Genomic DNA, 17,296 nt, shown 5'->3' on the forward strand with positions numbered 1-17,296 from the left:
CTTAGGCTCCCTACTAAGTTCTCCTTGAGCTGATGTCCATTACCAGTTTGTCAGAGACTCTTCTAGGGACACTCTGGGCACATACAAGCATAAACACATGCATTTTACAATTTATGTCTCTATGTACTTTTCTTTCCTGTTACTTTACCTTGGGGATTGTACCATATTTCTCTAACAGCTATTCAAAGTAACTATTAAAAAACTACTTTTTACTCAGATCACCTTTTTCAAAAAAAAAAAAAAAAAAATCACCTTTATCACTGGGACCAAAGTGAGTACACTTGACCTGTGAACAACACAGGTCTGAAATGTAAGGGTCCACTTATATGTGGATTTTTTCTTTTTCTTTCTTTCTTTTTTAAAAGATTTTATTTTTAAGTAATTTCTACACTCCACATGGGGCTCAAATTCACAACCCCAAGATCAAGAATCACAAGCTCTCCTGACTGGGCTGACCAGGCACTCCTACGTGGATTGTTTTCAATAAATATATACAGTACTGTGAGTGCATTTTCTCTTATGATTTTCTTAACAACATTGTCTTTTCTCTAGCTTACTTTATTGTAGAACACAGTACGTAATACATAAAACATACAAATTATGTCTTAACTGTTTGTTGTTAAGGTTTCTAGTCAACGGTAGGCTATCAGTCATTAAGTTTTGGGGGAGTCAAAAGTCACATATTAATTTTTAGCTATGCAGGAGGTTGGTGCCTCTAACCCCCTTACCCCCCACATCCCTCACAGTGTTCAGAGTCAACTGTATTCAAATCTTTATCATGATTGTCACCTGCACTTTCATAGTTTGCCATTGCTCCTTCACTGGGGCTGGTTCGCTTAATGGCATTCCTGTATTTGTCCAGAATATCCTCAGCGACCTGAGCTTGTGCACTGAGTCTAGGGCTGGGATCATCTGTAGGGAAAAGGAGAGTGAGAGAATTAGCTCCCCTTGGTTGGTAGCAATTCTGATGTTAGTACGACACCAGTAGCATAATCCAAAAGGCGGATTAGGAGGTAAGACTTAAAAAGAGCACATATCTCAATGTTAAGAGGCACCATGCAGCTGCCTGCTTATCCCATTTCTGAGAGCCTTACTGAAGCACAAATTGGGTGGATTAGCTCCACTTTCTCATCATTGTCAAAATTCTGCATGACAGTGTTGAGAAGTTCAGTGCAGACTACATGAATGATGGGTTTCTAAAGTGCTTCCACTCAAGTTACTGCTGTTATTAGCAAACATACTAACAGAACTTCCAACAATGCATCTTCATATACAGATTTTATATTCAGACATCTCCATGCTGAAGCAGGGGGAAAGTATCAAATTTAGAATTATGCCCTTTTAAAAAATAAAAAACTTCCTTCCTCCATCCTTCCTGTATGACTCTCTCTCTACACATTTGAAAACTTCAGATATCAACACTGTCTTACTGAATGAATCTCACCACGACAGTGCAGCTGCCAGAAGAGTGTACTTTTGTGCCTGCAATAGTGTCTGAGGCACTTCTAGAGAATCTAGCCACTGTTGGAAAGTGCTAGAATTGTACCCAGGGTACATGGAGAAAAAGCTTATCACCATGACAGATGCAGCATTGTTTACTGTCAGGACCATTATCCTGTCAGCAAAATCAGCACGTCAAAATGTGTTCCTGGCATCTAAGATGGCAGAGTCATCAATTAACAGTCATCAAGACAGAGAACTGCTACATATCTATGGAACAAAATAAAGTTCTATAGTGAAATGCAAACTCCTGAGATAGATCTAAATCAAGTAGGTAACCATAAATATCCACGTTATAGTAGAATCCCATTTTTCAGAAAGTCTAAAAACACATTAAAAAAATCACTAAGTTTTATATGTGTGTGTGTGTGTGTGTTAAGAGAAGCTAATAATAATAACAGCTATTATTTATTGAGCACTTACCACGTGCCAGGAACTGTGCTAAGCACTTTATATGAATGATCTCAATTAATCATTACAACAACCCTATAGGGAGGTACTTTTATTACCTCCATTTTAGGGAAGAGGAAATCAGGTATAGGGAGCTCATGGCTCATGGGCTCTTCTGTTTCCATGGGAAAAAAAATTTAGTATCCACGTCTCTGTAAAATTGCAGTAAACTGTAGAGAAACAGGATTGCCAAACTAATCTTTCTGCTATAATGGTATTTGAATGCACGAAAAGAGTCCTAATAAAATCTGATCTTCTTCAAAATGTAAACTGATAAAACTCTTATCATTACAAAATCTTTCTTTGGAGGGGAAATACTTTTTTGCTATTGGTTTTGAGTGCTGGCTTGAGCGTTCTGAAAAATGGACAATAAAATTTGGCAAACCATAGGGAAAGCCATAATGTTGCTTATAACATTTATTTCTATGCCATTCTTAAGAATTTCATCCCAGGAAAGTAATGAAAACAAATAAAATATGCTACATATAAGAAGCTGTGAGCAATATTTTCACAGTAAAAAACTGGATACAATTTAAGTATCCAAAAGCAAGAGAACATCCACAATACTGTAAAATCGTATGACAGATTATCTGTAAGTCAATACAAATTATTAAAACCAACTGTGTCTGGGAGAAACTGGAGAGAGTTTACAAAATAACATTTACTAAAAGAAAAATACAAAACTACACAATACTCTGATCTAATCATTAAAAAGGCATGTACAAATATGGAAAGACTGGGAAAGAATATGAAAAAAAAAGATAGTTTGGGTGACTCATTATGGACAGACCATTAAGAAATTTACTTTCATAACCTTTAAAAGTTGATTTAATGATTAATCTTCAACAGGCCATTAATTAGGACTGGGCAGAAATTTCTACACTAGTTGGCAAGCTAAACTGCATGAATCAAACACAAAGAAAACGAAATACTTTATGAAAAAAACTTATACTTAGCTTCTAGATTAGGCACCAAGAACCAAGAAAAATGTTTGCCTAAAGACACAAGCAAAACAATCTGTAACTTCTCCAGTTATTAATTCAACATTTTCAAGACATGAGATTTCATTAAGAGTATTTCACTCCATAAACACTGGGGGTGGTCTAACATTAGGAACATGGAAAGAAAACATAAATATGTTTCTAACTCTTCTCAGACTGTAGACTCCTCAAGAATAGGGGCCATGTGATTTGGCTCAATACCCACAACACTTAGCACAGTGCCTGGCATGGGTCAGATGTTCAACAAGGATCTGCGGGTTGAGTAAGATAGGCTTGACCGCTCTCCACAGGGAACCCTGGCCTGGACACACAGCTTCTGCTTTTCAAAGCCCTTCATTCCAGGAGAGTCACTGCACCAGATAAAGCAGGGATGTATGCTAGAGACCGTGGAAATACATCCAGATACATGGAACCAGAGACCAGAATAACATGCATTAAAATGGGATTCTACCTGTACTACACTGAGCTCTTGAGGAGGATGTCCTTTGGAAACCTGTATCATCTTTTAATAAAAATCTTCATTTTAACTTAGTAGGATAACATACTTGAAAATCAAGATAAGAAAAAAAGAGGTGAGAAATTAATTTCCATTTAGATGCTCTACAGCCATCAGAAACAATACAAAGCTATCAAACTCAAGGCTGGGTCAATTAACACTACTTCTCGAACTCATTCCTTTTAGGGTGCTCACTCATAATGTGCCAAACAGAAGCTGCAAAAACACAAATACTGTGTAAGGTAAGAACCCAATCCCTAGTTGTATTTTCCTTGGGTCAGATAGCAATGTTAAAATGATTCAAGCTGCAAAAAACCGGTAAAGCTTATAAATTTATGATATTGTTTGAACACTTTATCACAAAAAAAGAAAATGATTAGGTAGAACAGAATTTCATTGTGATCCTGAATAATCAAGAACTATAGATGGGAATAAATTTAGAATTCTATGATCAACATTAGAGAAAGCTATTTGATCAATGATCCAAAGATGGGGCATGCATCACACTAAAACCATCATCACCTTTTCCTAAAAGGCCCTGTGTGGCATCGTCCCACTGGGATGTTGCACTGTAGGGTATGCCTGGAGGCTCAGCACCAGGGGCCTCATCATAAACAGAAGTTATGATAATGAGGATGAGGATGATGGTGGCGGTCTGCAGAAGAGCACACTGAAGTTCACTGCGGCAAACCAACTGGAAGCCACAGAGCCATGAAGAACACACTCCCCACCGCACACACACAGACACACTCTGCTAAAAAGGCAGCGCTTATGGCGCCCAAGAAACAGTGCTATGAAATATGTGCTCTGGGAATGAAGGAGCCAGGAAGTCCACGGTCTACAAACCTGTGAGTGTTGAGAATCTGTCAGGCCCCACATCATCTTTGTCTTTTTCTTGTTTTTCTTTCTTTCTAAATGGTATAGGAGCTGGAAATTAAATAAAGTCAGTAGTGTGACACATAACATACTGCACTACTTGGAAGACAGCAGTCATTTTGGAGTATTAACTGGTGTGCCAACATTTCTAAGTGAAAGGAAGGTGAAAAGTTTAAAAGCTAAAAAATCCCGAGTGTCAACTGATAATCATTCTTAAAACAGCATTGAAGATTCTTAAAGAAGCTTTCAGAATCTGCTTTGGGGTCATCTGTTACAGGAAGAAATCCAAACCACTGCTTCTTAACCTCTGCTCGAAAACAACATTCAAAGCTCTGAGCCTCAATCTCTCCTCATCAAGGGGGCTTGAGTGCGGCTGAAAGCAGTGCTCCTCAGCTCCTGAGCGCCACGGTGCTGAGAAGAGGACTTCGGAAGAACTCCCTAGCCTTAATCCTGGATGATCTCTCCTTGCAGGAAGAGCCACTTTTGCCAACTCAAATCTCAATATCTACTGCTACAATGCCAGCCTATTCACCAAAAAAATAAAAAATAAAAAAAGAGCAAACAATTTTATACAACTGCCTTCCAAAATAAACAATTATTAATATTCAAGATATAGATATTCTCAACAAACATAAACGTAAAAAGTTTATTAAGTTTACTCCAGGAATGTAAAGGATGAATTCTCAATGTTTAATTACCAATAGCATCCCTTTTTCCTGCAGTAATTATCAGCAATACAAATATCAAAAGTCCTATGTTTAACCTGAATTGTACATGATTTTTAAACATGACCTGCCTGACTTCCATTTATGAAACCACTACTACTCCCTGCAAAGAACAAGAACTTTCATTTCTAAAGGTCTGCCTTTAGCATTCACCTGAGTGATTCCATTTTCTACACCCTCAAAACAGCTAGAAACTCAGGCCCGGCAAGCCTCACAGAGGAGCTGAGATACTGGCTCTCTGAAAGAGATTTGGGGGCTTTGCTTCTTGTTGCTAATATAATTCTACGATTTTATAAAATTACCTTTGGGCATGGCAGAAACAAAACGTTTTCTCCACCAAGGTCTGTTCCTGTCTGATTTTTCATCATCGCTATCTTTGCGTTCTTCAGTCTGTAGAAAAAGTTTGATGCTTTATTTGGAGTTGGACAGCAGGATAAATTACTATGAAAAGGATTTCAGTTTGTCTGTGAAATACAAAAACCACTCTTGTTTGTCTTAAAAGCAAAACTATTCTTATTGCTGTATAGGCAATTTCTGAAACATGGAAGTGTACCTTTTAAGCACCAGACTTGATTGGCTTGAGAGCAAGTGCTATCTTACTACTGTTAGTAAATCAAAACCTTAATACAGAGCCTAGCATAGAGTAGGCACTCAATAAATACTTATGGAAGGAGTAAGTGCAATGCACATGAAGTCTAGGGGGTTAGCAGAGACGACAACAGTAGTAGTAATAATAAAATTAAGAATGGGGTGTGTGCCAAATACTGAGCATAAGGATATTTATTTCATTTAAACTTCACAATAGCCTTAGGAGATAAACACTACTATTAATTCCTTTTTATAGATGAGAAATAAAGGGCTAAAAAAAGTTATCACCCTATCCTCCCCAAAGTTATATAGCCTGCATGTGGCATAGCTGAGACTCAAACCCAGATCCAAGCAACTTCAAAGTTCATGTTTCGATCACCAATTATAATGAGTTGAGATCACATGTCAAACAGCCCATAGTTCCTTTACTAGCTTATCAAGTGACATTAGACAAATCACTTAATTTCTCATCTCAGAAGGGAACTGTGAAGTTTAAATGAAATTAGATATAAAACTGCTTGGAGAAAAGTTCAAAGTGTCATAAAAATGCAAAATATATTACTACAAAACCAAAACCGTACAAGTTTCCCAAGTTGTGGACAAACTACACTGACAGATCATCTTTAATCATGACTACTGTCCATCCTTACTCTTAGATTTATATATACTGTGTTAACTTCAGATATTAAGAGAACCAGGCAGATAGAACACTAAAGCTGACCACAATTAGCAAAATTCTTCTAGATGGCCTGTGTCCCATACCTCTCCTCTTGAGGAGTCCTTACTCGGGGATGAAGATGATGAATGAGGTGCAGCCACCAAAGAAGTAGCACCAATGGCTGCAGCTGGAGGGAGTTCTCGCTCTTCGTTCCCTGGGCGACGGTTCCAGCTGGGATCACTCATAGGTCGCCGGACAGATGATACTATATCAGAGCTCCTGCTGCGAACTAATCTCTCAGGGTATGAATGCCTTTGCTTGAATGCCTCCATTTCAGCTGGAGTTAAAACATGGGAACCAAAGTTTGGCAACCTGGCCTCATTTCCTCCCACTGCTCCTTCCAGAATTGGGGGATCTGGTGGTGGATGTGATGGCCTGGCATAGTGAACCTTTGGCCTTACCACAGCAGAAGCCCCTAGAACACAGGAAAAAAAATGTTAGCAACTGAGATACAACTGATCCAACAATGGCATAAACAAAGGGTTTTGGTTCTGTTCTTCTGCCCAGGGTAAGAGTCAAAAAGCTGATTTGACTAGTTTACCTTCATGTGAAGACAGTGGATCAAACATGGCAAGTAGAGACTCTGATTGAGAAGGAGGAGAGGTCAGCTGGTGGGCGCCTAAAACAAACAGGCAAACTGTAAGACTAAATCAGAACTGTCATCAATAAGAGTTTCTACACAATGAAAAAGGTTCTAGCATTCTTCCACAGTTTTCCTTTCCTTTTTTTTTCTTAAAGGTTTATGGGATCCCTGGATGGCTCAGCGGTTTGGCGCCTGCCTTTGGCCCACGGCGTGATCCTGGAGACCTGGGATCAAGTCCCACATCAGGCTCCCTGTGTGGAGCCTGCTTCTCCCTCTGTCTGTGTCTGCCTCTCTCTCTGTGTGTCTCTCATGAATAAATAAATAAAACCTTTAAAAAAAATAAAGGTTTATTATTTGAGAAAGAGAGAGAGAGAGAGCACACAGTGGGGAACAGGGAGGGGGAGACAGAATCTCAAGCAGATTCCCTGCTGAGCCCAGAGTCTGATGACATGGAGCTGAATCTCAGGACCCTGAGAACATGACCTGAGCAGAAATCAAGAGTCAGAAGAAGCTCAACCAACCCAGGCATTTCCACAGCTTTCCTTTTCTGATCAACAGAACTTGAGGGGTATAGCAGAAAAAAAGAGAACCTAATAAATACCATATTCTGATTACTTCAAATTCATGGTATGTTTTTATCTACATACAGGGATTTTAATGACATTTAAGTGGTCTAGCATCCACATGTTAATTACATTTAAGACCAAACTGTAGGGATCCCTGGGTGGCGCAGGGGTTTGGCGCCTGCCTTTGGCCCAGGGCGCGATCCTAGAGACCCGGGATCGAATCCCACGTCGGGCTCCCGGTGCATGGAGCCTGCTTCTCCCTCTGCCTGTGTCTCTGCCTCTCTCTCTTTCTCTCTCTGTGACTATCATAAATAAATAAACATTAAAAAAAATTAAAAAAAAAAAAGACCAAACTGTATTATAGTTAATGCAAAGAGTAGAGTCAATAGATGTAAATTATCAAAATTTTCAGAATGTCACAACTGCCCTTCCTTCCACCTATAAAAATAAGGGTAAAAACTAATATTAATAAGGGCAATATTACCTAGAAGGAGTATAAATAGAAAGTTGTGAAATCTGAAATTCTTATACAGCTCTCAGAAAATGACAATAAATTGACAATAGATAAAAATGACAATAAATAAAAGTACTCTTTAAAAGCCCGGTGGCTCAGCGGTTTAGTGCCGCCTTCAGCCCAGGGCGTGATCCTGGAGTCCTGGGATCGAGTCCCACGTCGGGCTCCCTGCATGGAGCCTGCTTCTCCCTCTGCCTGTGTCTCTGCCTCTCTCTCTCTCTCTCTCTCTCTCTGTGTCTCTCATGAATAAATAGATAAAATCTTAAAAAAAAAAGTTTCTTTAAAAAAAAAAAAGTACTCCTTAAAAAAATGAATAATATTACATTATACCACAAAACAGACTTGAACTATTCTCAGCTACGGAGTTCATATGACTCCTCTAAGCATGTCCACACAACCAAAATCAGAAATATCAAAACAGATAAGTATGCAGAGGCTAAAACTTTCAAATATATAAAAGAAATTGTTCCCCTAGGGGTGCTTGGGTGGTTTAGCCCACCAAGTTGGTGAAGCATCCAACTCTTGATTTTGGCTCAGGCTGAGATCGAGCCCTACTTAAGATTCTCTCTCTCTCCTTCTCCCTTTGCCTCTCCCCAGCCTCTCCACACACAACCCCACTAGGACTATCTCTCTAAAAACAATTTAAAAAATAAAAAATTAAAGTAACTCTAAACTTTTTGAGTCTGAGCTCTTTAATGCTAATGATGACTACTCTGATTTTATGGTTTTTGATTTTTCTTTTGTTCTAGGTTTTATATTTACCTTCCTCTATTAAAATTATAAAAATAGTATATTATTATGAAAGACAGCTTAGAATATCTGTTCTAAAATTTTGGTCTTGGGCAGCCCTGGTGGCTCAGCGGTTTAATGTGGCCTTCAGCCCAGGGCCTGATCCTGGAGACCTGGGATTGAGTCCCACGTCGGGCTCACTGCATGGAGCCTGCTTCTCCCTATGCCTGTGTCTCTGCCTCTTTCTCTCTCTCAGGAATAAATAAATACAATATTTTTAAAAAAATAAAATAAAATTTTGGTCTTGGGCAGCCCGGGTGGCTCAGTGGTTTAGCGCCGCCTTCAGCCCAGGGCCTGATCCTGGAGACCCAGGATCAAGTCCCACGTCGAGCTCCCTGCATGGAGTCTGCTTTTCCTTCTACCTGTGTCTCTGCCTCTCTCTCTCTCATGAATAAATAAATAAAAATTAAAAAAAAAAAAAAAAAAGAAAAACAGAAAGTGAGGTTGCATCTCCTTTAAAAAAATAAATAAAATAAAAGTTTGATCTTAGGACACTTTTACATTCTTAAAAATTATTGCCCCAAAGGACCATTATGTTGGTTTTATCTATTGATATTTACCATATCATAAATTGAGCTGAAAACAAATATATATTTATATATTAACTCATTTAAACATATCTGTTAAATGGTAATACAAATAACCCATTTAAATGAAAAAATAAGTATTTTCCAAAAAAGAATAGTAACATCTAGTAGATGACACTGTTTTACATTTTTTCAAATTCTCTTTAAGGTATGGCCTAATAGAATCCAGCTGGATTCTCATATGAACTTCTGCTTTCTATCTGTTGCAATACATATTTTGATTGAAGTATATAAAGCTGGCCTCACACAGATATGCAGTTGGACAAGGGAAGATATTTTAATAGCCTTCTCAAATAATTGTGGACATTCTTCTATGATATGACACCAAATCTTGACTAGTAGTTATGTATAGGTTAGCTACAATCTGGAATCTGAAACCAGATCAATGAACTTTTTATACTGTTACAATACAATTAATTGGTCTGTTTTCCAATATCATGCATTGATCACCAGGAAAATGCTGTCCAATTAGATATGCAGATCCTCCACATGTTGACACATTTCAATATATAATACCAAAAAATCACATTCTTAATACCGCCAATCTCAACAGAAAAGTCTTTAAATATCAGAAAGCTGTCAAGCTCATGAAGGTGGATACGAGTTTTCCAAAATTCTCATTTTTTATCTGAAAGCCTGAGTTTTATCACTGACAACAAACTCCTCTGCCAGTTGTTTTCCTTGAAGTGATAGGCTCACTTTGTTAATTTTTAAGCAATGCCTGCCAAATACCCAAATATGAAGAACTACAGTTTGTCGTTCTTTCAAGTAAAAGTGTGTCATGAAAAAAAAACAAGAGAAGAAACACCTAGTTAAGCTCACAACTCCAAAAAACATTTAAATGCTTTTCCTGACTACAGGAGAAATGTATTAGGGGTATTTCCTATTTCTTCAGAATTTTAAACAGATGTGTGTATACTCAGGGTTGAGACATAATTAAATAATTTTTACTGCAACATGAAAGATATTCATAAGTAAAACTTTCTTTTTTACTGCATGAGAATATAGTGACTGCTAACAGTTCAGTACCACTACTTTGCTTCATGCTAAAGTCTACCCCAGGAAATTTAGTCACCTTTGCTTGTGCACCATCAGTGCAAATGTCAATACAGTGAAAAGGACAATAACCTTTTACTATTACGAAAATATCTAGACCTCACTACCCCCCCATCCCTCAAAAGAGTCTTAAGGTCCCTTAGTAGTCCATGGAAACTATACCTTGGAAAATTGCTTTTTTAGAGCAGTGGTTCTCAAATAGGGCTATTTTGTCCCCCAAGTATCATTTGGCAATATGCAGAGACATTTTTGGTTGTCACAACTGCAGGGAAAGAAGGGGGGTGCCGTGTTCCTGGTAGAGGCCAGAGATGCCACTAAATATCCTCTAATGCACAGAACACGTCTTCATAACAAAGAACTACTTGGCCCAAAATGTCAATAGTGTTAAGGATGAGAAACCCTGGTTTAGAAACAAACTTTTTTTATAAAGAAAAAGTATCTAAAACCCTAGTTCTCGGTACATAAAACCATGGCTAGTATTTTGATATTTCTTTCTTGTGCTTTCTCTATGGTACGTTTTTTAATGCTTTATTATCTTATACATGAAATTCTTTAGGATAAGTTTTCCAAGAGATACTATGTTCTAGTATTTCTAGAGTTTCAATTTATTTCATATGTTTTAAAGGATTTTAAAAAACAGACACAAAAAACCAAACCAAACCAACAAAGATCAGCCACATAAATTATGAATGGGTGCATCAAAATTCACTTAGCAATTCTATTTGTTCAATTCTTAGATTGCTTCTCATTTTCTGCAATATAAATGTTATGAAGAACATCAATATAAATGCTACAAAGAACATAAGATTTTCTGTATACATCGAACTATTTCCTGATGAATGATTCCTAAACTGGACTAACTGAACCAAATTTAGCTTGTGAATTTTTTTTTTTTAAGTAGACTCCACACCCAGTGTGGAGCCCAGTGAGTGGCTTAAACTCATGACCCTGAGATCAAGACCTGGGCTGAGACCAAGAGTCAGACGCTTAACTGACTGAGCCAGTCAACCCCAACCCGCTTTATGAATCTTCAAGGCTTTATATACGTACTGTCAAATCATGCTCCAAAGTGCTATATCAACTGATATCACCAGCAAACATGTGAATGTGATCATTTTTAAGTCATTTTAAGTCATTCTATTTCCCTTCTTACCATGAGTTACTTCATCCATGTCTGGACTAGTGACAGAATCTTTACCCCCAAAATCAGAACTGCACTCAGATCTCAAGTCTTCAATCTTATTGGGAATATCCTCGGAGGTTGCACTTATGCCTTTAAAATGAATAAGTAAATACAGTAAAAAATCAATAGCAAGAAGAATGGAATAACCACATAAAAAGTATATGAAGTTTGGAGAAATGTAAATATTCTCAAAATTTTTATGTCCCAGTGTTATACATGTGAGATGTCTGGTATCACAACCTTTACTGCCTAATAAATATGCTTACCTTGATTTTACAACATAAGCACAAGTATCATATGGTATCTAAATACAGTAGTAGAGGCCACCAAGAACAGATAGAATTAGAGAGGGAACACACACAGTTTGCCAATGACCTCAACAAGCTCTATAAAGCCACACGTTCTCATAGATTTAAGGTCCCACAGAAATAATTTTGTTTCTTAGAAATTTCTCAACTCTTAAATAAAACATATCTCTCTGTTATCAACTTTATAAATGGAGAGGTAGGAATACACCTTGCAATCCTTATTCCTTAAAACAAGACAGACATACCCGACACAACACTGAGGCCTGGTGTGCTGGGACGGGAACTGACCTCCCTGACATCCGTATCATCAGATGTGCTACCTAGTCCAGAACAGCTCTCCAGCTCTTGTAGACGCTCCTCCTGCTTTAGATCCGGGGCCTCTAAACAGAAGACACAGGTGCCACATTAGTGATTCAGTTAGCGTGCTGCAGTTTCAGCTTGTGACACCCACATGAGGAAAGCTACCAGAGCATGAATGAAATCATTGTAAACAGATTTCTAAGTCTGGGCCAGTTAGCAAAGCTGGTTAGACTGAACGCTAAAGAAGCTGAGGTTGTGATTTTTATCCCAAAATAGGTCAGTCTGTTGTGCAAAGGTGAAAACTCTGCCCATAGAATACTAATCTCATAAAACACATTGTTGGTTAACAAGTAAACTCAATAAGAGAATACAAAAATAGCTTAACATTAAGCCGAACATTTCCTAAAAAATAACTCCAATGGGCACTCAATAGATAGTAAGTTAATCCTACTGTCTCCTTATGTAACGGTCAGCACATCTGAGTGCATTAACGTTACAAAACATATATCAGAATCACTTAATTATTCTTGAGCCAAGTAGATCAGATTAGAATATAATTCAGACATACAGTTACTTAAATTTGCATTCTGATAGTTGACATTTAATTGAAAGCAAATTTATCTTTATAGTCAGAAAAAAAAGTAGAAATGCAATATATAAGAAAAGAAAAAGTACAAAACACTTGGTTATAGATTTATAATAATCCTGCACAAAATAATTCTCAGAACTCCAGAATCTCAATTTCATTACATTTCAAAAATACATTAGCTATCTTTTAGAGGGTCAAGTTCTTCCTGGGATGAATATAGGCATGCTTACCACACATCCAACCGTTTAGGGCTCAAGTTATATTGCTATTCCTATGTTATGATGAGTTAGTGGGAGATACCAAACACAGTGTCCCACCAGAGCTCTGCTGAGTTGCTAACAAATGCTTACAAATAACTGAACACAGAGTCAAGAAAGCACCTGCCATCTTAGCCCATGCCATCCCAAACTGTTTTTTCTTGATGGACAGAAAACGCCCTAACCTACCTGTCCGTCTGAAATTCTTAGTAATATGGTTGCATCACACTTGACAAAACGTACATAACATATAAATTAAGATACATTTAAAACTTCCGTGAGGGATCCCTGGGTGGCGCAGCGGTTTGGCGCCTGCCTTTGGCCCAGCGCGCGATCCTGGAGACCCGGGATCGAATGCCACGTCAGGCTCCCAGTGCATGGAGCCTGCTTCTCCCTCTGCCTATGTCTCTGCCTCTCTCTCTCTCTCTCTGTGTGACTATCATAAAAAAATAAAAAAATAAAATCTTTAAAAAAAATAAAAATAAAAAAAATAAAAAAATAAAAAATAAAAATAAAACTTCCGTGAAAATCAAAAAGCAAACAATGGCGGCATACTAACCTGAGTCACTTGGCAATACCTCTACACTCCAAGCTTCGCTTGTTGTCTCTGATATGGTAGAACCAGTGCAGGGGTCAAGAAGCACTGACCCCGAACCTGGCAGGCATAGTAAACTGCCTAACATGTTTTCTGCTGCTGCACCTGTATAACCAGTGGGGAGCAAAAGGTTAATGAAGATCCTGATGGAAAGAGCAGTGATAATGGAGAAGAGCCAAATACTAAAGTAATCTCTACCCACAAGAAGGAAGCCAAGGTAAGTAATTTCAATCAATAGCACCATTAAAAACACAAATTTCCCACTTTGGTCATAATCACACAAGCTCCTTTTTCTTAGTTTCCTCCTAGTCACCTAGGACTCTCCATAGAGAAAACACATCATTAGGTCAAGTCATTTCAATTAGCTTTCATCTTGGTTTTATAGCACACTTTCATATGTGTTCCTAAATATCTAAAATACATAGTATTTACAGGGATTAAAAACACTCAGAGACACTTAACCACATAAAGTTATACTGGCCAAATATGTTTTCTTTTGGCACATTAGCCACATATTTAGAGCAATAAAATATGCTTGCAGGAGAGACACCTGGGTGGCTCAGTAGTTGAGTATCTGCCATCAGCTCGGGCCATGATCCCAGAGTTTCCTGAGAGGAGCCTGCCTCTCCCTCTGCTTCTCTCTCTGTGTGTCTCTCATGAATAAATAAATAAAATCTTAAAGAAAAAAATATTTGCAGGAAAAAAACACCTCTCTGTAGCATGCATTCAACTGCAAATACAGCTCAATGCTCAAACAGAACATTCTGCTAACTACTTTGGCACCTGAAACAAAGTAATGCAAAATCTATTAAGAAATCTATTTACACTACTTAAAAATACAAATAGAAAGGATTAAACATTATTATACATCTGTGTTAAAGACACTCAAGCTCAGAATGCTTCGCAACATCGGATTACCCCTAGCAAAAGAACAATTCTACTGTGGTGCATAAAAAAACTTTTGGCAAAAAGTTACTGCTGACAGTTACCTTTTAAAGATATATCATAAAATAATTACAAATAAAATAATGTCTGGAACTTGCCTAACACATAACAAGGGAACAGGTAAAAAGGCTAGTTGGTGGGAGAAGAGATGGGACAAAACCAGCCACATATGTACATGCAAGAGTTGAAGCTGAATGACAGGTACACAGAGTTCACTTTTCTCCTTGTATTTGCATGAAATATTCCATGATTTAAAGAGAAAATGAAGATGCTGCTTATAAGACTTTATGAAATCTTCCAGAACTTATAGCACAGTATCCTAAAGGGGGTGAATTTTAAAGTATGTAAACTATAGTTCAATAAACTTGATATATATATAAAAAAAGAAAAAAACTAGTCACTCTTTGGAACTGAATTAATCCCTCCAGAAGTAAATTCATTTTTTTAAAAGTAGGCTCTACACCCCACATGGGGCTTCAACTCACAATCCCCAGATCAAGAGTCACACGGTCTACTGACTAAGCCAGCCAAGTGCCCCACTAATTTCAATTTTTAGAGAATCTCAGTATTTACGATTCTGAAAGATTTTGTGGTTATAATCTATAAGAATTTTTATCTTCAGGTAAGGTGCTTAATCTCAAAATAATATCCTAAGAATATATACTATGCCCTGAAAACAAGAAGCTAATTCAGAAGACTGGTGTTTCTTTCTTAGCAGGGAAAGGAGAGTTAAATGCAGACAAGGAAAATGCTACCTATATTTAGATAAAGAATAAAAAAAGACAAGTGCTTTGTTACATACAGTTATCTCAGTTTCCCAGTCTGTCTGAAGTCTCTGCCCATGAAGGGTAAGTGGATATGAATAACTAAACAGCAATTTTCCAGAGAATTTAAATAGCAGTTACCTGCAATTTCCTGTAAGCGATCTTCATCAATGTTAGGGTCAAAATCACTTCCCAAGACATCTGTACTCCAGGTCTCACTCACTGTTTCTGATATATCTCTGTCATCTGTTAGTCCCATCATGTCACGTATTTCAAATTTCCTTAGCTTATCATCAAGATTATCTTGTGTTGTAGCTACCAAAAACAGAATTAAGCACTTAAAAATGGTACCAGCACAGCTATGATTTTTTTAATCAACTTTAAAGATACATATTTTATCATTAATACTGAGCAAGCAGTCCCAAAACACTGAATTATTCCCCTACGGATGTACTCTTTACCTCTCTGAACTGAGCTCAGGATATGTACCCCCACATCTGGTAGATTAACTGGGACAACCTCAACAGTGTGACTTTGATAAAAAATTGGGATATATTCCCGTATCTGTGTATTTGCACAGGCCCTGTTACTTGCTTTGGCCAAAAGAGTAAAAAGGAAACGAGGAAGTTTCAAGGCCAGGCCTCAAGAGACCTTATAAAATTTCTGCTCTCTTTTTCACCTTCTGTCATGAGAACAAAGCTTAAGCTAGCCTGCTGGTGAATGAGGGACCACATGGGATGGCGTGAAGATCATCCTAGAGCAGCCAACTCCTCACTGAACCACCTGTCCCCCCGCTTTAAGGCTAGCATTTTCTTCCACTAAGTTTTTCCCTATACTTCCAACCACATGTATCTCTTATTCAGAACTGCCAAGGCACTTCTGTAACACTTCTAGTCATTTGTCTACCTTCCTCTCCCTATTCGAAGTACCTTTAACCTCAAGTATTTATCTTTGTATCCCTGAAAAGTTCAGTATTACAGAACTGAAATGCCAAATATTACAGGATTCAAGCAATTTATTTTAATTATTCTATGTAACTTCAGCCTAAAAAATTCATTTACCAACTAAACATTTTTTAAGAATGGAAAGAACTATGAATAAATGCAAGTTTGAAAAAAAAAAAGTGCAAGTTTGATGGTCATTATATAATCAACTTAAAGTTATTCTTTTACTAAACACAGTCAACCTACATGGAACACAGCCAGGTAAATTCTTTGCTACTTAAGCATCTGTGTTCAACTTCACTTTACCTTGCTCATGCTCTAATAGCTGTAGAGCTTCAACTCCATTACTCCCAGAAGGTCCAGCTCCAAGTTCTGATACAGATTCTCCTTCCAGGTCTAGAGAGGATACTGAATTGGAGCGATTTGAGGGACCTAGAGAAATGTTTATACTGTGAGTGAACTTTTTAAATCATGAGCCACCATGTAACTTTTCATGTCCTGATAATAGACTAAGACTGATTAAGGTAAAAAAAAAAAAAAAAAAAAAGACTGATTAAGGTACATTTATTTATTTGTTTATTTAAATGTATTTATTGGGACTCCTGGGTTGCTCAGTGGTTGAGCATCTGCCTTCCGCCCAGGGCATGATCCTGGAGTGCCGGGATCGAGTGCCACATCGGGCTCCCTGCATGGAGCCCGCTTCTCTTTCTGCCTGTGTCTCTCTCTTTGTGTCTTTCATGAATAAGTATATAAAAATCTTTAAAGACAAAAAAATGTATTTATTTATTTTAGAGAGTATGTGTAAGCAGAGGACACAGAGAAAGGCAGAGGGAGAGAGAATCTCAAGCAGATTCCTTGTTGAGCACAAAGCCAGATACAGGGCTTGATCCTACAACCCTGAGGATCATGACTCGAGTGGAAATCAAGAGTGGAATGCTTAACCTACTGAGCCACCCAGGTGT

At 37.8% G+C, this 17,296-nt stretch overlaps 1 protein-coding gene across 5 annotated transcripts in view; it reads right to left on the reverse strand.

The window, feature by feature from the left end:
• The window catches only part of GAPVD1 (GTPase activating protein and VPS9 domains 1), an 83,548-nt gene that overhangs the window by 14,043 nt on the left and 52,209 nt on the right, over nt 1–17,296 (reverse strand). For 3 of the 5 annotated variants that reach the window (XM_038549361.1, XM_038549362.1, XM_038549360.1), the window contains 10 exons: nt 16,641–16,766; nt 15,532–15,705; nt 13,646–13,786; nt 12,186–12,320; nt 11,603–11,722; nt 6,896–6,973; nt 6,399–6,769; nt 5,351–5,438; nt 4,294–4,374; nt 790–912 (listed from right to left, as the gene is read on the reverse strand). In XM_038549361.1, the coding sequence (XP_038405289.1) occupies nt 790–912; nt 4,294–4,374; nt 5,351–5,438; nt 6,399–6,769; nt 6,896–6,973; nt 11,603–11,722; nt 12,186–12,320; nt 13,646–13,786; nt 15,532–15,705; nt 16,641–16,766 (1,437 nt within the window). The remainder of the gene's footprint in view (nt 1–789; nt 913–4,293; nt 4,375–5,350; nt 5,439–6,398; nt 6,770–6,895; nt 6,974–11,602; nt 11,723–12,185; nt 12,321–13,645; nt 13,787–15,531; nt 15,706–16,640; nt 16,767–17,296) is intronic. The other 2 variants (XM_038549363.1, XM_038549364.1) reach the window with 1 other exon arrangement.

This window comes from Canis lupus, chromosome 9, assembly GCF_011100685.1.
Source record: "Canis lupus familiaris isolate Mischka breed German Shepherd chromosome 9, alternate assembly UU_Cfam_GSD_1.0, whole genome shotgun sequence".
Classification (NCBI taxonomy): Eukaryota; Metazoa; Chordata; class Mammalia; order Carnivora; family Canidae; genus Canis; species Canis lupus.